The following is a 24,767-nucleotide window of genomic DNA, read 5'->3' on the forward strand; positions in this document are numbered from 1 at the left end:
CCGCTGTGTCCATTGAGTAGTAATTGGCCTGAAGCTCTCTGTGCGCCCATTCTCCAGCTGAGCAGCCCCATGCCAGGAGGGCAGGGTGACAACTTCCCAGCTGCAGAGGGATCATCAGTGACAGCCTGCACCCAGCAGCATGCAGATAGCGGCTGCCCATTGTGCCACACAAATGCCGCTCTCCGGAATCCACACATTTACTACAGCCGCACACAAGGTCACAACTTCCCATACAATCTTCCTATACATCCATGCTCCATAATAAAGGATCCCACCTTGCTCCTGCTCCTCAGGCTTGGCCGGCTGGTTCCCCATGATGCAGAATAGTGCTCAGACCTATCACATTGGCCTGTATGTCCGGACTCCGGCTACAGACATGTTCCAAGTCACTTCTGCAGCTGGACCTTTGTAATGGGTGGATTGTCCTACATAGAAAACTCCCAGCTTTCCAGCAGCGAGCACTGGGAATGAAGCCTGGGTGCCTGTGTCAGGGCAGTGCTGGCCATCCCTCCTCCCTAATTACAATACTCAGCACAGAAAGGCAGGGCTGTGCAGTTAATTAGCCGGCTGCCTGCTGGAATCAGGAAAGAAAGAAGAAAAAGGTGACTCAACATGTGATGGAGGCCACATAGAGGCCAGCGAGAGGCACTGCAGGCTGCGGGGAGGGAGGATGGCACTGCTCAGGATCATAGCGGATTGTGATGGGATCTCTGATCTATGGATTCCTTCATAGTCTTACTGCTCATATCGCATAGAGCTGGATGTAAAGATGCAACGTTACTCTACATTCAGAAATAACAATGTTGCACTTCTGTCAATTTACAGAATTTTTCTTCCCTATTTCTAGCGATCAATGCCGTTATTTGATCTAGTAACCAGAGTCTCAAATCGTTATTTATTAAACAGGGTCATCTCACTTACGCTGCTTTCACACATCATTTTTTTGCCATCAGTTACAATCCATCAAATTGTGAAAAAGTTGCCACCGGATCCGTTTTTTTCTCATAGACTTGTATTAGCGACGGATTGCCTCACATTTCATCCGTTCTTTGCCGGATCCGTCGAAAATTGTTTATCCAGCGGCCGGAGAAAACAGACATAGTAACAGACAGCGACAGATCAGTCATTCGCTAGAATGGAAGCTTATGGCGCCAGATCAGTCAAATTACAGAATTAGGCGACAGATTCCGTTTTTTATTTTTAAATGAGCATGCTCCGATTTTTTTAAGATCTAATTAGCTGGATCAGCTAGTCTGATCCGGCAAAAAAAACGCATCCGTCGCATCAGCTTTACACAATCTGCGATGGATCCGTTTTTTTCGCAAAAATGATGTGTGAAAGCAGCCTTATTGAGTGTTTTATTTTAATCTGCAGCTAAAAAATCCACAGCCGTATGACTGGCAACTTGGATTTCTCATTGAAGACAATGAGATTCTAATCATTCGTACCCCCGATACGTCCATGTATCAGTCTGAATACTGAAGGCCTATCCGACTATTTTATAAAGAACAGGTGCCGCCACTCGGGCAAGGATCAGCTGTTTAATTAGACGCCAGGCTCCTGGGAGGGCCAGATTTCGGTAGAGAACAATGACAAACATCATTGTGAAACCAAGATGTTGTTTCTGAGACATCTTTTAGGCTGGTAAAGTGGTACCACGGCACTTCTACATAGGGTGAAAAAGTAGGATCCTTTTAAAGTGGAGAAAAAAAGACTTGGCACTTGTAGTAAATCAGAGAATATTTTGAATATATTTAATTATAGTGCAGCCAATCGAAAAAGTGAAGACTTTTCGATCAATGACCTTCATCATTATATCACATTGCAAAAGGCAGAATGTGCAATGGCATAAAGCGCTCACTGCTCAGCCACAGCGTTAACATATACTGTATGTTCTGCCTTTTGCCACCTTGGATACTGATGAAGGTCACTTGATCGAAAAGTCTTCAATTTTTCGATTTGCCTACCCTTATTGTGACACATCTGGATTCAGAGAAGTTACTTTCCAAAGATGCTGACTAATATTTATTTATTTTACTTGCTTATATAGTGCCAGTAATTCCAGAGGGATTTACAGATATTTTCATTACTGGCTCCATTGGGGCTCATAATCTAGATTCCCTATCAGTATGTCTTTGGAGTGTGGGAGGAAACCGGAGAACCCGGAGGAAACCATACAAACTCCTTGCAGATGTGGTTATTGGTGGGATTTGAGACTGGGGCATCAATGCTGCAACGCTAACCACTGAGCCACCATGCTGCCCTGCCTAATCATTTAAGGCCTGTCCCACACGTCCAGATAATTCCGGTACCAGAATTATCCGTGTCAGTGTGCTCACGTGGCACATCAGTGTGGCACATGTGCGGCAGCCGTGTGCCGTCCGTGTGCCAACTGGGTACCACACGGACCGTGCAGGAGACAGCGCTACAAGTAAGCGCTGTCCCCTGCTTTGGGTGCTGAAGCCCCATTCATTTCTTCTCTCCAGCAGCGTTCGCTGGAGTGAAGGAATGAAAAATCTTTTTTTTTTTTTTTGCGGTGTAAATAAAGTTCCCTGTGGGAGGTGGAGCCGCATATTCATCACTGTAATAAGCGGCACCATGTGACCGCTCATACAGGAAGAGCTGCGACGCTGAGAGGAAGCATCGAGGGAGCTAGGTGAGTATTTTCTTTCCAGCGGGCGGGCGCACAGGGGGTGGGAGGGGCATGGTTACAGGGAACTTTATTTACACCGCAAAAAAAAATTATTTTTCATTTCTTCGCTCCAGCAAATGCTGCTGGAGAGAAGAAATGAATGGGGCTTCAGCACCACAAGCTGGGGGGACAGCGCTTACTGTAGCACTATCTCCTGCACGGCACACGGACTGCACACGGACAGCATCCGTGTGCGGTACGGGTTTTACACGGACCCATTGACTTTAATGGGTCCGTGTGATCCGTGCGCTCCCACGAACACTGACATGTCTCCGTGTTTTGCAAACGGACATACGGTCCGTGAAAACACGCTGACATGTGCAGAGACACATTGATTTCAATGTGTCTACGTGAGTCAGTGTCTCCGGTACGTGAGGAAACTGTCACCTCACGTACCGGAGCCACTGACGTGTGAAACCGGCCTAATATAGTATTCTCATTTGAAGTTTTGTCCCAATATAATATGCCGCTCACACTGGTCGTACAACCTATCACTTTTCCGAATGTATCATGTTATTTCTGTTTTGGGTTTTACAAAAGTGCATGTAAAAACGGTAAAAAAAAAAAAAAAAAGGATAAAAAGATTACAAATTCACCTTTGGTATCCCTGCATGTTAGAATTAAGAAATTGTACTGAATTATATTTATTCTTTTATACCAAAATGTATCTATTAAATAAAACAGATCTAGCTTAATGAAATACTAGGTCTGCCTGATTATTATTATTATTATTATTTCCAAACTGCCAAAAACAAGCCATAGGTTGCAGACCATTTCTACACCTATTAAATAAATTTGGTCACTTGCATTTTTTCATTGCATTTTTGTGTGTGTTTAACATGAGTTTTTATCATATTTTCATGCTGTGTTTTATGTTTCTTTTTGGTGTCGTGTTTTAAATAAAGCTGCGTTGCTTTTAATACTTCCTGATATTTGGCTTCAACAAAACTTTATTGAAACAGTCGTGGGTGGCATTCATATGGTTTTGTAATTTCGCGATGGCTCCACCATAAGCGTATTTTCTTTTACGTCTTCATTAAAAGAATGAACGTGTTTCTGAAGCGGTTAAAAAAAAGTTACAAAAATACCGAACACATGAACAGCAATATTGTTTTTACATCACATTATAATCATTTTTTGTGGTGCTTTATCAGGCTGATTCCAGACGGAATTTGCCTAAAAAAAGACTGTATGTGCATAGGCACCGAGTGCAAATCTTGGATTTTAAGAAGTTTTGAGAATAGCAAGATGATTTGGAGTTTCCGGTCAGTTTCTGCTCCAGAAACTCCTTAAAAAACTCAAAGTGCAAATAGTCCAAATCCATCACAACCATGCAAATGATTCTCTCCCGTTTTCTGTAGGATCAGACACATTCCCTATCCAGCCAAAAAAGCTAATATCAACCAAAGTCAAAGGGAATTTGTTAGCACATTCTTCCATGGGGAAGCCGTGGAATGGCTGTGTGGAAACTGGTCTCCCAGTAAAAATTATACCTTTTTCGTATAGATCCGTTGTGCCAGTCATGAGAAATCTAGTATAAAAGAAATAAGCAAATCATAATGTAAGTGCACTGAGGGTGTCAGTGCACTTGGGTGACTTCTAAGTGCATATGCACATCCCAGTGCACTTCCAGACTGATCTGTATGTCTTCTCTGCTAGATTTCTCATGACTGGCACATCGGATCTCTACAAAACTTGTATAATTTTAAATGAGGGACAAGTACCTATATAGACATGGCAAGGATTCCACATTTAAAATGTGCTGAAATGATCCCTTTAACAACTGTATTTTATTGCTGTATTTGAGCTCTGTAGGACATTTTTTTGTAACACTTGAATAGTAGAATTTTGGCTTTTAGGGGGAATTTTTTTGGCTACTGTAAACTTAATACTTCTATGATATGGAAAAATATTTAGTACTGTATTAGTTTGGGCTTGTTGGACGAGTCATGATACTATGTTTGCATTTTGTAATTTTACTTAAAACAAAATGCATTTTCAATAATTGCAAGATATAATGCCTTCTTCTGCAGAAAATTATCCAAAATCATTCCCTTTGAGACATTTTGTTAAACAGTTGCAAGGGTCCATGAGCCTTAGTGCCCGGGGACTCAAAACAATGTCAGCCTGTCCCATGGCTGAAACGGTGATGAGAGTGGCAGGGTTCCACCAAGCACAGATCAGATCCCATTGAAACAAATGTGAAACTTTAGCTTTTCCATGAATTTATCTACAAATTAAAAGCTTTTGATGAAGGTATCCTGCCTATCTGGATGTAGATTTAAACAGTGTCTGGAAGACATAGTCAGAAGAGGCCCCTGTGCGAGAACAATATATGGGCCCTTTACAGTCCAACAGCTCATCATGATGCACAACTCTACCTGCTTTAGGCAAGTCTCACACGTCCAGATAATTCCGGTACCGGAATTATCCGTGTCCGTGTGCTCCCGTGGTACATCAGTGTGGCACACGAGTGGCACGTGTGCCGCCCGTGTGCCGACTGGGTACCACACGGAGCGTGCAGGAGACAGCGCTAGAGATAAGCGCTGTCCCCTGCATCTGGTGCTGAAGCGGCCATTCATATCACCCATAGGGGTGGAGCCGCATATTCATTACTGTAATAAGCGGCACAACGTGACCGCTCATACAGGAGAAGGTGCGGCGAGGACAGGATGCTGCGAGGGAGCCGGGTGAGTATTTTAGTAACAACGGGGGGGGGGGGGGGGGGGTGGCGACAGGGATCCTTATTTTAAACACGAGGACAAAAAAAAAAGGATTTTTCATATCTTCTTTCCAGCGAACGCTGCTGGAGAGAAGATTTGAATGGCCGCTTCAGCACCACATGGGGGGACAGCGCTTACAGTAGCGCTGTCTCCTACATGGCACATGGACTGCACATGGACAGCGTCCGTGTGCGGTACGTGTTTTACACGGACCCATTGACTTTAATCCATGCGCTCCCATGAACACTGACATGTCTCCGTGTTTTGCACACGGACACACGGTCCATGAAAACACGCTGACATGTGCAGTGACACATTGCTTTCAATGTGTCTACGTGAGTCAGTGTCTCCGGTACATGAGGAAACTGTCACCTCACGTACCGGAGCCACTGACGTGTGAAACCGGCCTTAGAGGTGGACGTGGCTCCCGTACCTCATGGCCCCAGTGCGGCCACACAGGTTACATCAATGATATATCTGCCCCTGTATTTAACCCCTTCACGCCGCGACCAATTTCCGGTTTTTTGAGTTTCCACTCTTTCCTCCCCTTCTTCCCAAAGTCATAACTCTTATTTCTCTGTCCACATTGACACATGAGGGCTTGTTTTTTGCAGGACAAGTTGTACTTTTGAATGACAACATTTATTCTACCACATAGTGTACTCGAAAAGGGAAAAAATTCCTAATGTGGTGAAATTGTGAAAAAATGCAATGCTGACATTGCGGTTTGGGAATTGTTTTTACGGTGTACATTTTGTGGTAAAAATAACCTCGCAATATGATTCTTCTCATCAATACGTTTAAGACGACATCCAAAATGTTCAGTTTTTCTTATTTTAGTGGTGAAAAAGAAAGTCAGATGTTTGCAAGAAAAAAAAAATTGGGGGGGGGGGAATGTGTCACCATTTTTAATGAATTACTAATACAAGTATCTGGAATGTTCATTAAGTATAAAATCGGGTGAAATTGTTTTAGGCCGATTTCACATGTCCTATTTCCGTTACCGGGAAAAAAACAGTACCGGAGATTTCAGTGTCCGTGTGTCATAGTTGCAGCACCCATGTGGCAACAGCACCACACAGACGGGCGCCAGGGAAGAAGCGCACGGTTAGCGCTGTTCCTTGGCACCGAGTGCTGAAGACAGCTCTCATCATTCTCCCCTTCTCTGAGAGTTGTATTCAATTGAGAACAATGACAGCAGGCGACGGCTGATGGGACTATTATTCACATCAGGCTATACCTGCTGCCGTTAACAGTGAAAGCAGGTGGCGGCTGGTGGGAGTATTCATTACATGCCGCCTGAACTATAAATGAATACATTTTTTAAAAAATGGTGTTGGTTCCACTGTATTTTCTATAACAAGCCAGGGAAACTGACAGCTGACAACCAGCCTTGCTAAACCTGACAGCCGGAGTCTGGTATTCTCAGGCTGGAAAGGAGCCATAGATATTGCCCCCCCAGCTGCCCAGAAAAGGTACATCTATTAGATGCACCAATTCTGTTGCTTTGCCCGACTCTTCCTACTTGCCCTGTAGCAATAGTATATTTGTGGGGTTGATGTCACCACTGGTCAATGATGCTGCAGATGTGTGAAAGAGGCCTTTGATTAACCCTTTTCTAACATTGGGCATACATTTACGCTGATGTTGGACTCCCTCACTTTGATGTGGGCTTCGACGGTGAGACCTCATCTTTCCCAGCACATATCAGCTGTTTTGAACAGCTGACATGTGCCTGGAATAGCGGGGGGTGGAATTGCGATCCACCCGCGGCTATTAACCCGTTAAATACTGCTGACAGCAACATTTAACAAGCGCTTCCAGCAATCATGCAGGAATTCTAGCCACCGGTGACCCGCGTCACGTGATCGCGGGTCACCAGTGTGTTGGCACGACAACCGGAGGTCTCCTGGAGACCTCTATGTTTGTCAGTGCCAGCTTGCTGTGAGCGCCACCTAGTTGTGGTGCTCATAGCAAGTGAGTAATTCTGCTATATAGTAGCGATCTGATCATCGCCTCTATGTAGTAGATCCAATCGGGTTGTGGCAGCTTCTAGTCTATTGAGTAGTAGATCCAATCGGGTTGTGGCAGCTTCTAGTCTATTGAAGCATGCCAAAAGTTAAATATATATATATATATATATATATATATATATATATATATATATAAATCCAATCGAGATAAAGAAAGGCAGCACTCACCGATCCATCCGAGACAGGTATCTTTATTGTTACGGATTAAAAGTCTTCACGGCCGGGGGTACAGATTCAAAAGAGTGCGGCAAGCCTGACGACGGCCGTTTCGCACCCTCCTGGTGCTTCTACGGGTCAGTCACTTAATCCGTAACAATAAAGATACCTGTCTCGGATGGATCGGTGAGTGCTGCCTTTCTTTATCTCGATTGGATTTATTGGCATGTGTTGTCGGCAGAAGCACCCGAGGTCCGTGAGAACTCAGCTGTGTCATTAGGAAGTGGTGCGGGCTACTGCGTCTCTGGAGACTGACTTTCATATATAATATATATATATATATATATATATATATATATATATATATATATATATATATATATATATATATATATATATAAAATTTCCAATCACCCCTCATTCAAAATAAAACAATAAAAATAAAAAAAAACACAAATATACACATATTTGGTATCGCCACGTTCAGAATCGCCCGATCTATTAGTAAAAACAGGATTAACCTGATTGCTCAACGGCGTAGTGAGAAAAAAAGTCAAAATGCCAGAATTAAGTTTTTTGGTCGCCGTGACATTGCATTAAAATGCAATAACGGGTGATGAAAAGATCTGCATCGTATCTGGTATCATTAAAAACGTCAGCTCATCATGCAAAAAATAAGCCCTCAACCAACCTGAGATCACGAAAAATGGAGATGCTACAAATATAGAAAAATGGCACAATTTTTTTTTCTTCTTTACAAAATTTGGAATTTTTTTTCACCACTTAGAAAAAAAGAACCTAGACATGTTTGGTGTCTATGAAGTTGTAAAGACCTGAGAATCATAATGACAGGTCAGTTTTAGCATTTAGTGAACCTAGTAAAAAAGCCAAACAAAAAAACAAGTGTTAGATTCCATGTTTTGTACAATTTCACCGCAATTGTTTTCTAGTACACGACATGGTAAAATCAATGGTGTCGTTCAAAAGTACAACACGCACCACAAAAAAAACAAGCCCTCACACAGCCATACTGACGGAAAAATAAATGGATGGGAAGAAGGGGAGCGAAAAACGAAAATGCAAAACCAAAAAAAGCACCGTGGTTAAGGAGTTAAGGTCTCTTTAATTAAAAAAAAAGTTAACAAAATTTAAAAACACTTTTTCGTCTATTAAGCCTACAAGATAAACCCTCCACCCTACGTCACTGCATTACATTATTCACTTATCCACTTGTCACTATAGGTTACAAATGCTAGATTAGTGGGGTTTGATTGCTGGGACCTCAACAACTGTTCGCACAAGTGACAGTATCCCCCAATTTCCTACATGCACATGACTGCCTCTACAAGGAGTTCCACGGGGCTCCTGTGCCATTGCTGTGACACATAACCCCGGCACCCAATTAGCACTGGCATCAAAGTCCCAGCCTCCTGTCAAATTGAACATGAAAGGTAAGTCAGAGATCAGCTGCAGCCCAGAATTCCCCTTAATGTTCAATTTGTCCGAAGGTGGAGACAATGACACCGGCGCTGATTGGGAGCTGGGGTCACATGTCACAACAACCACGAGCAAACCCCGGGACCGCGAGTGCTGACACAGCTGAGGTGAATATGTTTTTTTTTTATTTGAAATCGGGGCCAAACATGTAGATCAAGAAAGAGATGCCAAGTAGTGGACAACCCCTTTAAAAAAGCTCTCCTCCTCCCTTCAAAGCCTTTATGCTCTTAACATATTGCAGTCATCATATTATACAGCACTGTGCACTTACAATTGCTCATTTTGCCTTTCTACCCAGATAATTCTTCTCTTTTCTCTATGTAGAAATATGAAATGCCTTCATATCTAACATACAGTTTTACAAAATGTGTCTCAGTACCTACACTACAATCCGTATGGTCACACCGCTGAGATTCTACATTATGAATGAACTCCAAAATGGCTAACTAACTACCATAAAGAAGGAACAATAAGTTTATTTGGTCTGCGCTGCGGGACTGAACTCTGGAGGACTGGAGGATAATCACTGTCAAATGTGACCTCATCTCTCTCATTTATTATAGCAGCAAGTAAATACGGATTAGTTTACACATTGGTTTCCTGTTGGATAATTCCTCTGGGAGAGATTTCCAAACTCATATCCTGGTTCATGGTTCAATGAATTTCCAGTAACTGGTCAGAAGAAAAAAATAATAATAATTCCATTTGCTGTCACTACTTATTTGTGTTTTATATAAAGTATTTCTAATTTTTTTCTTTTTTTTTACACAAACATTCCCCACGGATGTGGATAAATACATGGCTAAGGGATTATGCATGTGTCGGAGATTATACAGCTCCGAACTACAGGGCTATAGGCACTTTATAATGACTTCATGCTGCATCATTACAGAGAAATTCTCTCCTAGAAGCATGAAGCAATACTAAGGCTATGTTCACACATTGCATTTTTTGCTGCTTTTTAATGCAAATTTTAAGTTGCGTTTTACAGTACCAGGAAAAGCTGTGAGATTTCAGAAATCTCTTGCCACACATTTTCCTGATTAATTTGAAAAACTGCGTTTTTGCAAACTGCAGCACAACTCTGCTTTCAGCATTTTTGCAGCATTTTTCACAGAAAGAAAGCAATTATTAAGGGCAAAAGCGCAACAACAACAAAAAAAGGTATGAGGTTTTGCTGCATTTTTGGTTGAAATTGGTTTGGATTGTGAAATAAAGTTTGTTCGTGATGCCATCTGTGGTATTCGGTCACGGGTGACTGATGCTGCTTAAAGGGTCCTCTGGGGTGATGTTGTGGCAGCAGGGAGGTTATGGCTTCCCACAGGTGAAGCTGGGTCCCCAGGGCTCCCGGTGTGTAGATGGAGATGGTGGGTAGTGTCCTGAGTCCCCTTTACCAGGTGGAGTTAGAAGCCTTCCTACTAGCGCTGTGGTGTAGTCCCTTGCTGCCTGTGGCTTCTGTCAATGTCCTCACTGTTCTCTCTGTCCTCCTCAAAGGTGGGACACTAACCCGTATGACAGGTGGTTCGAGCCTTTTTACAGGGTCTCTATCACAACCCGGGCTCTATGCACCACTGTGTCTCCAGGTGTTAGGGCGGACAGGTGACGTGTAGTCCAGCTGTCCTGCCGGTTTCTGCTGTGAGTCTTGGAGTCCCTCACAACCTCGGTGCTCCGGCTACCGGTGTTCCGGCTACCGGTGTCTGCGCTCTGCAGGGAGGTAGCTCAGTCGCAGCTATTCTCCCTAGATCTCACTCTCCTGTGCTTTGCTCCCCTACATGCTGACTACAATGCGTTCTTCTTTCTGTATTATCTCTATCCAGTAGCTACACGGCCCCTCTGCTTTCCTCTCTGCCTCAGACTATTCTAGTCTGCTGTCTGGCACTCACTGACTGTCACTCCCTCCAGACCACAATATATATATATAGGGAAACCATCCCTAATCTGGAGCAGAGCTCCCCCTTCTGGCCTGGAGTGCGAACATGTTGTATGCTTGTGTTACCTGATAAAGAAGATCTTCTCTCGCTTCCAAGCGTGACATCACTCTCCCCGTGAGGAAAGCAATGCCACTGTGACAACCAGAACCCTGGGGTGTCACACCTGCTATTATGTACAGCTGACAGCTGCAAAATTTTCACCTGTTGGGTACTATTCACTAATATCTCATGTCAGAAAAAATACGTATTAATGGTCACTAAGGTGTTAAAGGGTTGTTCTCAAATCTCAAATCTACAAATATGGATTTTGTTGGATAGTGCTTGCAAACAAATATCTTTAGAACGGCTGTACATTTTAACACTTGTTTATAGCTTGTTGCCTAGGAGACCGACCACCTTTCCTGTGTAGCTGGTCAAATATCAAATATATCTGTGATCGTGGAAAAACAGTAGCATTTTTGCCAGAATTTTTGGAAAAAACACGGAGAAACGTTGTGCAGCAAAAAAGTGAATGAAAAAAAAAAAATAAGGCAATGTGATTGCAAGAGGTGAACACAGCATTTGGCTTTTTTCACACGTGCAAATATATGTCATTCAGGGTTAGCGAAAAGCTGGGTGCCCTGTGCCATTAAGGCCGGCGTCACACTCAGCGTATGCAAATACGGTCCGTATATTACGGCCGTAATACGCTGAAAAGTCCCGAAAATAGTGGTCCGTAGCTCCTCCGTAGGCAGGGTGTGTCACCGTTTTTTGCGCATGGCATCCTCCGTATGTAATCCGTATGTCATCCGTACTGCGTGCTTTTATCGCAGGCTTGCCAAACCGACATACGGCTATACAAGGGATCCATGTGTTAAAAAAAAATAAAAACATATATACTATATATATATATATATATATATATATATATATATATATATATATATAATGTCAGTTAGACACATATATGTATATATATTCTTACTTCATACAGCCGCGATATAGCAAAAAGCCGGTAATTCAATTAACTACCAGCTTTTGCTTTCTCCTTCCTAAAACCCGACATATGAGACATGGTTTACATACAGTAAACCATCTCATATCACCATTTTTTTTGCATAATCCACACTACTAATGTTAGTAGTGTGTCTATGCAAAATTTGGCCGTTCTAGCTCTTAAAATAAAGGGTTAAATGGCGGAAAAAATTGGCGCGGGCTCCCGCGCAATTTTCTCCGCCAGAGTAGTAAAGCCAGTGACTGAGGGCAGATATTAATAGCCTGGAGAGGGTCCATGGTTATTGGCCCCCCCCCCTGGCTAAAAACACCTGCCCCCAGCCACCCCAGAAAAGGCACATCTGGAAGATGCGCCTATTCTGGCACTTGGCCACTCTCTTCCCATTCCCGTGTAGCGGTGGGATATGGGGTAATGAAGGGTTAATGCCACCTTGCTATTGTAAGGTGACATTAAGCCTAATTAATAATGGAGAGGCGTCAATTATGACACCTATCCATTATTAATCCAATTGAATGAAAGGGTTAAAAAAACACACACACATTATTAAAAATTATTTTAATGAAATAAAAACAAAGGTTGTTGTAATATTTTATTTAACGCCCAATCCAATCACTGTAGACCCTCGTTCTCTAAAAGAAAAAACATAATAAACCAACAATATACTTACCTTCCGCAGATCTGTAAAGTCCAACAATGTAAATCCATCTGAAGGGGTTAAAACATTTTGCAGCACGGAGTTCCGCTAATGCAGGCTGCTCCTTGCTGCAAAACCCCGGGGAATGAAGCTAAATATAGGTCAATGATCTATATTTAGCTTCATTTGCGGTGAGGCTCCCTCTGCTGGCTGTTCATAGATCGTGGGAACTTTCCTAGAAAGCCTGGAAGCCTTCTAGGTAAGTTCCCACGATCTATGAACAGCCAGCAGAGGGCGCCTCACCGCAAATGAAGCTAAATATAGATCATTGACCTATATTTAGCTTCATTCCCCGGGGTTTTGCAGCAAGGAGCAGCCTGCATTAGCGGAACTCCTTGCTGCAAAATGTTTTAACCCCTTCAGATGGATTTACATTGTTGGACTTTACAGATCTGCGGAAGGTAAGTATATTGTTGGTTTATTATGTTTTTTCTTTTACAGAACGAGGGTCTTCAGTGATTGGATTGGGCGTTAAATAAAATATTACAACAACCTTTGTTTTTATTTCATTAAAATAATTTTTAATAATGTGTGTGTGTGTTTTTTTAACCCTTTCATTCAATTGGATTAATAATGGATAGGTGTCATAATTGACGCCTCTCCATTATTAATTAGGCTTAATGTCACTTTACAATAGCAAGGTGGCATTAACCCTTCATTACCCCATATCCCACCGCTACACGGGAATGGGAAGAGAGTGGCCAAGTGCCAGAATAGGCGCATCTTCCAGATGTGCCTTTTCTGGGGTGGCTGGGGGCAGGTGTTTTTAGCCAGGGGGGGGCCAATAACCATGGACCCTCTCCAGGCTATTAATATCTGTCCTCAGTCACTGGCTTTACTACTCTGGCGGAGAAAATTGCACGGGAGCCCACGCCAATTTTTTCCGCCATTTAACCCTTTATTTTAAGAGCTAGAACGGCCAAATTTTGCATAGACACACTACTAACATTAGTAGTGTGGATTATGCAAAAAAAATGGTGATATGAGATGGTTTACTGTATGTAAACCATGTCTCATATCATGTCGGGTTTTAGGAAGGAGAAAGCAAAAGCCGGTAATTGAATTACCGGCTTTTTGCTATATCGCGGCTGTATGAAGTAAGAATATATATACATACAGTGGGGCAAAAAAGTATTTAGTCAGTCAGCAATAGTGCAAGTTCCACCACTTAAAAAGATGAGAGGCGTCTGTAATTTACATCATAGGTAGACCTCAACTATGGGAGACAAACTGAGAAAAAAAAATCCAGAAAATCACATTGTCTGTTTTTTTATCATTTTATTTGCATATTATGGTGGAAAATAAGTATTTGGTCAGAAACAAACAATCAAGATTTCTGGCTCTCACAGACCTGTAACTTCTTCTTTAAGAGTCTCCTCTTTCCTCCACTCATTACCTGTAGTAATGGCACCTGTTTAAACTTGTTATCAGTATAAAAAGACACCTGTGCGCACCCTCAAACAGTCTGACTCCAAACTCCACTATGGTGAAGACCAAAGAGCTGTCAAAGGACACCAGAAACAGAATTGTAGCCCTGCACCAGGCTGGGAAGACTGAATCTGCAATAGCCAACCAGCTTGGAGTGAAGAAATCAACAGTGGGAGCAATAATTAGAAAATGGAAGACATACAAGACCACTGATAATCTCCCTCGATCTGGGGCTCCACGCAAAATCCCACCCCGTGGGGTCAGAATGATCACAAGAACAGTGAGCAAAAATCCCAGAACCACGCGAGGAGACCTAGTGAATGAACTGCAGAGAGCTGGGACAAATGTAACAAGGCCTACCATAAGTAACACACTACGCCACCATGGACTCAGATCCTGCAGTTCCAGACGTGTCCCACTGCTTAAGCCAGTGCATGTCCGGGCCCGTCTGAAGTTTGCTAGAGAGCATTTGGATGATCCAGAGGAGTTTTGGGAGAATGTCCTATGGTCTGATGAAACCAAACTGGAACTGTTTGGTAGAAACACAACTTGTCGTGTTTGGAGGAAAAAGAATACTGAGTTGCATCCATCAAACACCATACCTACTGTAAAGCATGGTGGTGGAAACATCATGCTTTGGGGCTGTTTCTCTGCAAAGGGGCCAGGACGACTGATCCGGGTACATGAAAGAATGAATGGGGCCATGTATCGTGAGATTTTGAGTGCAAACCTCCTTCCATCAGCAAGGGCATTGAAGATGAAACGTGGCTGGGTCTTTCAACATGACAATGATCCAAAGCACACCGCCAGGGCAACGAAGGAGTGGCTTCGTAAGAAGCATTTCAAGGTCCTGGAGTGGCCTAGCCAGTCTCCAGATCTCAACCCTATAGAAAACCTTTGGAGGGAGTTGAAAGTCCGTGTTGCCAAGCGAAAAGCCAAAAACATCACTGCTCTAGAGGAGATCTGCATGGAGGAATGGGTCAACATACCAACAACAGTGTGTGGCAACCTTGTGAAGACTTACAGAAAACGTTTGACCTCTGTCATTGCCAACAAAGGATATATTACAAAGTATTGAGATGAAATTTTGTTTGTGACCAAATACTTATTTTCCACCATAATATGCAAATAAAATGATAAAAAAACAGACAATGTGATTTTCTGGATTTTTTTTTCTCAGTTTGTCTCCCATAGTTGAGGTCTACCTATGATGTAAATTACAGACGCCTCTCATCTTTTTAAGTGGTGGAACTTGCACTATTGCTGACTGACTAAATACTTTTTTGCCCCACTGTATATGTGTCTCACTGACACATATATATATATATATATATATACCTATTCTATGTGTACATATTTATTCTACCTATTCTACTGTAAGCTGTCAGTGTGATTTTACTGTACACCGCACTGAATTACCGGCTTTTCTCTGTAACAGCGCTGCGTATTTCTCGCAAGTCACACTGCTGGTCCGTGTGTAATCCGTATTTTTGGGGCTTCCATAGACTTTCATTGGCGTTTTATTTGCGCAATACGGTGACAAACGCAGCATGCTGCGATTTTCTACGGCCGTAGAAAGCCGTATAATACTGATCAGTAAAATACAGCAGATAGGAGCAAGGGCATAGAGAATAATTGTGCCGTATTTTTTGCGAGTTTTACGGACGTAGTTTCTGCGCTCTTACGTCCGTAAAACTCGCAAGTGTGACGCCGGCCTAACAGTTTCCTACTTTGGAAATCCAACAACTCCTAGGCCAAGATATCGGGTCAATATTACCACTCTTTTTATTCCTGTATATTCCTGTATATTTATTATGTATACCCCTCCTTACATGTAAAGCGCCATGGAATAAATGGCGCTATAACAATAAATAATAATAATAATTCCTATTTTTAAAAGGAGATCTCTAAATGCCATTAATAAATCAGTGATCACAGTCCTATATCTGGTCTCTATTTTTTCCTGTATGAGCTTTTCCTGTCCGTGCACATCAATGATGCAGCCAAGATCTCCAGTAGCATCTCATGCATTCAAACTCTTCATTCATTACACAATTTACTAAGATCAACAGAGCTGAGAATGTAACCCCGGCTGCTTTCTGTACTAACAAGGCCCATTAAAACACAACTGTACGTTGCCTGAACTTTCAGCAGTGACGGGATCAAGATATCAAAGCAGCAGGCAGACAGACTCTACTCATGCAGATGGAATTGGCAGACATATTATTACAAAGAAAAATGCACCCAAAAAAAACAATGTTCAGCTTATCCAAACTTTTACCTTTTTAGGTAATCCAGTTTATAATTCTACATGTTGGCGATGGAACGTTTCTGAGCATTATTTAATCTGGGATATTTTTGGCAATTTTGTGAGCTAAGGGTGGAATGTTCTGCTACGTGGGAGCAGGGGGCAGAAATAACAAATGGAGCAGTGGGAACCTTTATTGTTAATTGTCCTTCAGCAAATGGACACAAAAGTCCATTAATACCAGGGCCCAAATCTGAGCTGAATTCAGCAAGTCATGCACATGGCAGCCTGTAACCCTTACATTTTGCAAAGTTTTCCTTAACGATTCTACTGTACATTTAAAGGGTATGAACACCTTTGAAATTGAAATTTTTTTTTTACCTACGGTATGTCAGTGGGTACTTGTAGTAAGTAATACAACATTACTTTTGAGTCTTCAATCTTCTTTCTTTCATTCATTGTCAAACACATTGGCGGCGGCCAGACTTGCAGAGTTATGGCGCTGCACAGCTCCATCAGCGGAATGGTGGCTGCGGCAGGGTACTGCTGTACCAAGCCTTGGCTACTGTGGAATTGACGAAGCAGTGCTGTGCAGCTCTGCAACTCAGCACATCTAGCTGTCACCACCACTGGGAATAGCTGATCGGTGGAGGTGACGGGAATCACTCCACCACCGATCAGATATTGAAGCCGCCTTAGAGGCCATGTGCTCACAGATTTTCTAGATGGGGGCAGGAGTAGGACGCAGCTATAGGGAAGCCCTCCATGACAGCAATTGGCCGGGGAGGTTTTAAAAAAATAATAGGGGGACGTGATAGGTGGATGGTGGTGGGGGGAGGAGTTTTAAGGGGGCGGGGGTTTGGGGGACTAGGAAAAAGTGCGGGAAAACCGCCATTCTACTTTTGGAAGCCAGAGCAATCCGCCCGAGTACCAGGGGCAGGAGGACCAGGCCCCCATAGAGGCTTTCCCCTGAAGTGATGGCGACCCTGCAGATGGTAAGTGTAGTGGCACGGTCCCCCCACTGCGCCCACTCTGGCAGGAATCCGCACACCTGGCCTGTGGGCGCTGGACGGCAAGGACCAAGCGCTGCGGCAGCAGTGCCGCCTGCTCAGGAAACGCAGCCGGTTTCGCGGGCTCGCGGTGAGTCTGGGAGGCGTGGTGACTCAAGCGGGTCAGGGTCGGTCACGACAGAGGGGGCGCAGGAGGCAGCGATGACGATGGGTCCAGAGGCGGCACAGGCGGCAGGTACCCCTGGCGATGTTCCTGTCAGGGTGTCTGCCAGGAAGAGCACCAGACAGTGAGCATCTGCCGGCAGGCAGCAGCAGGGAAAAAAGCTGCTGCCTGGCCCAGGTTGTCGGCAAGGAGGAGGAGCGATGGGCAGCAGTGTCGGGCTGTCTGGCAGTGTGCGGAAGCGCGATGCGGACCGGGCTGGCGGGTCCGGGTCTGGAGATCAAGCTCGGTACCGATCAACGATGAGGACGGTAGTACAGTGGGCTTCATGCGCTCGGGTCCCCCCTGGTGATGAGGAGGCCAGGGGTGCGTGCCTGGAGCAGAGGAGGTCGGTGGTGCAGCGGTCTTAACGCGCTCAGGTCCCCCTGGTGATGAGGCCAGGGGTGCGGGCCTGGGGCAAAGGAGGAAGGTGGTGCGGCAGTCTTCACGCTCTCAGGTCCCCCTGGAGATGAGGAGACCAGGGGCACGGGCCTGGGGCAGCAGAGTGATGCAGAGGAATCTGAGTCCGGCAGCGAACAGCATGAAGGAACGGAGCATCAGGAATCCGGAGGTCCAGCTGGCAGGGACACAGCACCCGCGCAGCTGAGTATAATTCCATGTCTTGTTTGTCGCCCACAGGGGCCGTGTTGCAAGAGGCTGGGGGGAGCCAGGCGGTAAGGAGTGAGGAACGAAGTTTGGGAGGGCCTAGTAAGGCAGAAGTGCCGGGCCTTCGGGATATTTTGCACAGTATGTCGCAATTTCTGAGGAGATTGGAGGGTGGGACAGTGTGCGGGGCTGGTGCATCTCCAGTGGGTGCATGGCTGACGGGGCAGGGGTTCAGGTTCCAGGCTGGAAGTGAGTTGTTGAGACACGTTGGGGATATAGAGGTGGCATCTTAGGGTATATCAGTGTCAGTTCAGACAGAAAAGGAAAAAGGAGATGCGGTAAAGCTGGACGACAGGGCAAAAAGGGGAAGTTTATGTGTGCTTTGAAGGGCCTTTGGGGGCTCATTTGAAAAAAAAGAGGTGAAAGAGAAGATTTGGCGGGATGAGTATGTGGAGATTTTTTCCCTCCTCCCCTTGGAAAAGTTTAATTTGGATAAGAGGAAAAAAGATGATAGCAAGGAGGAGGAGGAAGAAAAGAGGAGGTGGCGATTGTTTTCGCAGACATTTGTAAACTGGTTGCAGGCATTTGCGATATTGGCGAGCGTTATAGGGGAAAAGTTTCCTGAGAATTGTTTGGGATTGTTTTTCTATTTAGATGCGATAGGGGAAGTGCATCGCACCTATGGGGGTCAGACATGGCTAAAGTATGATGAACAGTTTAGGCAGAGGAAGGTGGTGCGGCCAGAAAATAAATGGGACCAGAAGGACATCTGTTGTGAATTCAGCTTTTGGGCTCCCTCCGGTGGTTGTAGAGGGTAATGCAGTTGTGCCTGGACTCCAGGAGTGGACAGGTGTATCTACTAATTGCAAAACTGACTGGGGTATATAGCTTTGCTGGATACTTGTCCATTGTTCTTGAAGGATTCACTTCCCTGCTGGTCTCTCCAATTTGCTGTGTTTTTCTACAAAGATAAGTCCTGGCTTTGTTTTTGCGGTCACCTGCAGTGGACCTTATAGTTCTGTGCATTTTCATGTTTTTGTCTTGTCCAGCTTGGTCTGTGAAGGATTTTTTGCAGCCTAGCTATTTCTCTGGAGATGCAGATATACCCCCCATGTCTTTAGTCAGATGTGGTGATCCGTATTTTCTGCGGTGGATATTTTCTAGTGTTTTTATACTGATCGCATAGTACTCTGTTCTATTCTTTCTTTTTAGCTAGTATGGCCTCCTATGCTAAAATCTGATTTCATATCTGTGTATGTTATTTCCCTCTCCTCTCACAGTCAATATTTGTCGGGGGCTATCTATCCTTTGGGGATTTTCTCTGAGGCAAGATAGGTTTCCTGTTTCTGTCTTTAGGGGTAGTTAGATCTTAGGCTGTGCCGAGGGGTCTAGGGAGTGTTAGGTACCCCCCACGGCTACTTCTAGTTGCGCTGCTAGGTTCAGGGTTTGCGGTCAGTACAGGGACCACCTTCTCCAGAGTACGTCTCATGCTGCTCCAAGGCCACCAGATCATAACAGACATCAGGCTTTGGCTGAAGGTCATGGATCCAGCTCGGTACGGGCAGTAATTTCACGGGAGCGAACGTAGTGTCAACCAGCAGGTGGGACACGGAAGCGGCAGTCAGGGTATGCAGGGAGCAAAGAAAAAATCTGTAACGTGCTGCCAGTTTAACGATGGCCAGTGCAAATACGGGAACAGCTGTAAGTTTAAGTATCTGTGTTCCCATTGTAACGGAAGCTCACATGGAGCTTCGAAGTGTTTTAAAAAAGGGGAAGGGAAAGCCCTCTGTGGGTGCCGGTCAAGGGGGAGAGCCCAGTGAGACTTCCAGAGATGGCCCCCTTTCTAAATAGGTATCTAGATCAAGCGAAGGCTGGGGTTATTTTTAATGGTTTTGCATATGGTTTTAAGATTCCCACTCCGAGTCATAATGTTCGTTTTTTGATTAAGAATTAATTCGTTTTTTGATTAAGAAGTGTTGCATTCTGAGGTTGTTGTTGTTAAACTTGAAAAAGAAGGAGATGGGTAGGATGGCAGGTCCATTATTGACCCTGCTGACTGAAGGGGTGGTTATTTCCCCTTTGGGGGTGGTGCCGAAAAAGAGCCGAATAAGTTTCAGTTGATTCAGCATTTGTCGTACCCAAAAGGGGTGTCAGTTAATTATGGTATAGCCCAGTAGTTGTGTTCTATGGAATATACATAGTTCAATGTGGCGGTACAGTTGGTGAGGAGGTACGAATCGGGAGCTTTGTTAGCAAAAACTGACATTGAATCAGCCTTCAGATTACTTCCGGTACACCTGGACAGTATTCCCTTGTTGGATTGTTTTTGGAATCGAGGTTATTATTTGGATAGATATTTGCCGATGGGTTGCGCAATCTCATGTTTATTGTTTGAGACATTTCGTACCTTCTTGGAGTGGGTGGTTAGGGATGTTGCTGGCATTCAATCGGTTATTTATTACTTGGATGACTTTTTGTTTATTGGTCCTCCTGACTCATTGTTGTGTAGGAACGCGTTAGCCGCCATGGTGTGGGTTGCAGAGCGTTTTGGTAGGCCGCTGGCAAAAGAAAAGATGGAAGGTCCTAGTACTGTTTTAAGTTTTCTGGGTTTACTAATTGATTCAGAGAGGATGGAGTGTCGGTTACCGAAGGACAAATTGGCCCTGCAGAAGCAAGAAGTGGATAGAACTCGGAAGGTGACATTGAAGGAGGTGCAGTCGTTGTTGGGCAGGTTGAATTTTGCATGCAGGATCATGCCCATGGGTAGAATATTTTGTCGCAGGTTGTCTGGTGCGACAGCCGGGGTGAAGGCGGCGCACCATTTCATTCATTTGAATAAAGAGCACAGGGATGATTTGATAGTGTGGCAGCATTTTTTGGAAAATTACAATGGGCGGTCATTAATTCAGCATGAGATATTGAACAATTTTGACTGCAAGATCTACACGGATTCTGCAGCTGGGGCTGGTTATGGGGCCTATTACAAGGGAAGATGGAGTGCTGAAAGATGGCCGGAGCCTTGGAAAAATATGGGCCTTACAAAAATCAGGGCATTGTTAGAATTGTTCCCAATTGTCGTGGCGGTTTCAATTTGGGGAGGAATGTTTGCGAACAAGAGTTCGGTTTCATTGTGACAATATGAGCGTGGTCTCAGTGATTAACAGCTTATCAGCTTCATCTCCCCCAGTGATTAAGTTGGTTAGAGAATTGGTTCTCTGGTGTCTGGAACTGAATGCTTGCATTTCTGCTGTGCATGTGGCAGGTGAACAAAATTCAATAGCGGATGCATTGTCTCTTTTCCAGTGGGGGAGTTTTCGGGAATTGGTGCTGGACGCGGAGGTCTCGGGAGTGGAATGCCCTTTGTGGAATGTCCTTTGCATTTATGGCACGTGATTATGGACAAGCAGGAAGGTTGATTCGGGAGTCAGTTATGGACCAGACCTGGTCATCATATGAAGCTTCGTGGCGGGTATGGTAAAGCTCGGTGTCATGTTGGAGCCAGTTGGCGTCTGAGGAAGATAAGACATTAGCGGTTATTTTTAGTTGGCAAGGCGGCTGAGGTAGGTTGGTCAATTTCTAAAGTGAATAAATTTATTGCTGGACTTGCATTTGGCTTTAAGTTGCAGGGGTCAGCGGAAGTTACGAAGAAATTTTTGGTTAGACAGGCATTAAGGGATTTTTGAAGAGGCAATCGGACTTTTGATAGACGTCGGACAATTTCGTTCAACCTGTTGGAAAGGTGGGGCGGAGTTTTGCAAAAGATTTGTCGTTCCAATTTTGAATTGGCGTTGTTTCGGCTAGCGTTCTCTTAAGGCTAGCGTCACACTGAGTTATGGCATTATGGCATAACGCGGTGTAACGTAGTCCATTAACGCCGCCATTGATTATAATGGCGAACGCATCGCTAGCACACGCCCACATTGGGCGTGCGCTAGCGATGTGCCGTAATTTGAGTGACGGACCGCGAACGCTGCTTGCGGGGATCTGCGCTAGCAGGATCGGCTAACGCGATCCCTTTTGGGACATTGCTTAGCGCAGTCCGTAGCGCAATGCGCTAAATGGACTGCCCTAACGCAATGTGACCCTAGCCTTAGCCTTTTTTTTGGCGATGCGAGTAGGCAAGCTTGTGTCACGCAGCAGGGACAGGGCAGGTGGCTTGTTTGGCAGAAGATATGGAATTTTGGGAGGGGGGCATTGTTTTTTGGATCAGGTGTTTGAAGACTGATCAGTTAGGTAGAGGTAGAAGCGTGGTGTTGGGGAGAGTTGATGGGTCGCTGATGTGCCCGCAGGGGTGTTTGGAAGAGTACTGGCATTTGTGGTCAGGAAGGGTGGGCCCATTGTTGTGTCATGCGGAAGGGGCATTTTTGTCTCGTTTCCAGTTTATTGAGGTTTTAAAGAGGGTATTGCAGGAGTTAGGCCTTACCCCGGGTATGTACAGGTCGCATTCCTTCAGGATCGGGGCTGCATCAGAGGCCGATAGTTTTGGTTTAGGTGCTGATGCAATAAGGAGAATTGGTAGGTGGACTTCGAACCGTTACTTAACGTACGTGCATCATTAATTACTGCAGTAGAATGTCAGGGAATTGGTTTGAAATTGATTGTTTTACATATTTTTTTTTAGGTGGTGCCCCTTGTTTAGCCTGGATCTTTGGACATTTGCTTGTGCATTGGGGGCACTGCGGGCCAATGTAAGGCCGGACGGTAGGAAAATGGGTCTTAGTAGGGAGCAAGTGGTTATTCGATGGTTAGGATTTAGAGGGATGGTTTGGAGCAGGGTCCTTTCTGAGTTTTCCAGAGTCGCTCGTTTGGATAGATCACCTGACATTTTGGTTGTGCATATGGATGGGAATGATTTGGGGGTGAGGCCTGTTAGAGAATTAATTAGGGACATACGTTTCAACTTTTTGAGGTTGTGGACATCATTTCCGGGCATGTTGACCGTGTGGTCGGATATTGTGCCTAGAAAGAAGTGGAGGGCAGCTAGATCTTTGAAGGAGATTAATAGAGCTAGGGTAAAATTAAACAGGGCAGTATAGGGTTTTGTGTCCAGAAATGGGGGTATTAGTGTCAGGCATTTTGAACTGGAATCAGAGGTTGGAAATTACTGGTTGGAGGATGGAGTTCATTTAAATGCGATCGGGATCGATTTGTGGACATTGACGTCACAAGAGGGGGTGGAGAGAGCATTGGTGGTGTTGGGGCACTCGCGAGCCTGAGGTGGTCAGGGCTGTTCGTGGTTGGTGGGGGGATGGGGTTCTTGGAGTTGACGCTGGTCAGGGGGAAGAATTATAACCTAATTACAGGCAATTGGAAATTGTGTGTGGTTTTGATCTGGCATTTGGTTATGGGCTCTGGACGGGGTTTTACCCTGGGAGCTTTTGGTGGTTAGTCTTCCTGGAACAGGATGTATGGTGCCCTCGAGCTGGTGATGTACGGCTGAGGGTAACATGGAGGTCGATGTTTAATTTTGTGTTTTGCCAGATATAAGCCAGATTTTTAGATCCAAGAACCCTCCCCTCATATTTACATACAGATTGTATTACTTTGTTATGTTATTGTTTGTTAATAAAAGTTGGCCGCTGTGGCCAAAATTTATCCAAAGAACATGAATAGTAGTGTTTTTAGTTAAGGAACGGGTTGGAACAGCGGTGCGGGTGGTTTCAGGATGTAGGTTACCACCTCAGAAACCATATTCTGCATACGCGGTCAAGATGGGTGTAGGAGTAGGGCGCAGCTAGGGAAAAGAGCGGGAAAACTGCCATTCTACTTTTGGAAGTCAGAGCAGGCAGACCCACCCACCCTTCCCTTTATGTTTTTTCTTGTATTTTGCACAAGGACGGGGTTACTTAAAAAAAAAAGAGGAGTATTGGGTATATGATTTTGCATATGTATAGTTGATTTATTGTCACAGTGGCAGGGTTTGCGGGGGGTGGGGGTTCTTGGAGTTGCTGATTAGTCGGAGGAAGGAATTGTAACCTAATTACAGGCAATAGGAAATTGTGTGGGGTTTTGATCTGGCATTTTGGTTATGGGCTCTGGACCATAATAGCAGTGTTTTTATTTAAGGAAGGGGTTGGAACAGGGGTGCGGGTGGTTTCAGGATGGAGGCTACCACCTAAGAAACCATATTCGGCATATGCGGTTAAGAAGTTTTTGGAGCAGAAACTTTCCAAATCCTCCAAAATTCCAAAAAATTTCCAAAATTTTACTTCGAGGTTCCACTCAGAAAACACAGAAACAAGACTCCATGTGATGCTAACAAGGCACCCTTATCTGGGCACTTACCTTGTGTTGGACATATTTCTAGGCAGCGTTTTTTTAAAATAATGCACCGAAATTAATGCTACATTAAATAATTACTTAACCCCTTAAGCCCCAAGGGTGGTTTGCACGTTAATGACCGGGCCAATTTTTACAATTCTGACCACTGTCCCTTTATGATGTTATGGAACGCTTCAACAGATCTTGGCAATTCTGACATTGTTTTCTTGTGACATATTGTACTTCATGATAGTGGTAAAATTTCTTAGATATAACATGCGCTTATTTGTGAAAA

At 44.4% G+C, this 24,767-nt stretch overlaps 1 protein-coding gene across 7 annotated transcripts in view; it reads right to left on the reverse strand.

Moving 5' to 3' along the window:
• Positions 1-24,767, reverse strand: part of LOC138672775 (cytospin-B-like) — a 461,361-nt gene that overhangs the window by 266,086 nt on the left and 170,508 nt on the right. Inside the window, exon 1 of one of the 7 annotated variants that reach the window (XR_011319774.1) lies at positions 276-489. The exons of 5 other annotated variants lie outside the window; for them this stretch is intronic. Coding sequence is in view for 1 of the 2 variants with exons in the window: in XM_069761121.1 (XP_069617222.1) it covers positions 276-315 (40 nt within the window). In the remaining variant the exon portion in view is untranslated. Of the gene's footprint in view, positions 1-275; positions 515-24,767 lie in introns of those variants that run through there. One more of the 7 variants, XM_069761121.1, reaches the window with a different exon arrangement.

Source organism: Ranitomeya imitator, chromosome 3, assembly GCF_032444005.1.
Source record: "Ranitomeya imitator isolate aRanImi1 chromosome 3, aRanImi1.pri, whole genome shotgun sequence".
NCBI lineage: Eukaryota > Metazoa > Chordata > Amphibia > Anura > Dendrobatidae > Ranitomeya > Ranitomeya imitator.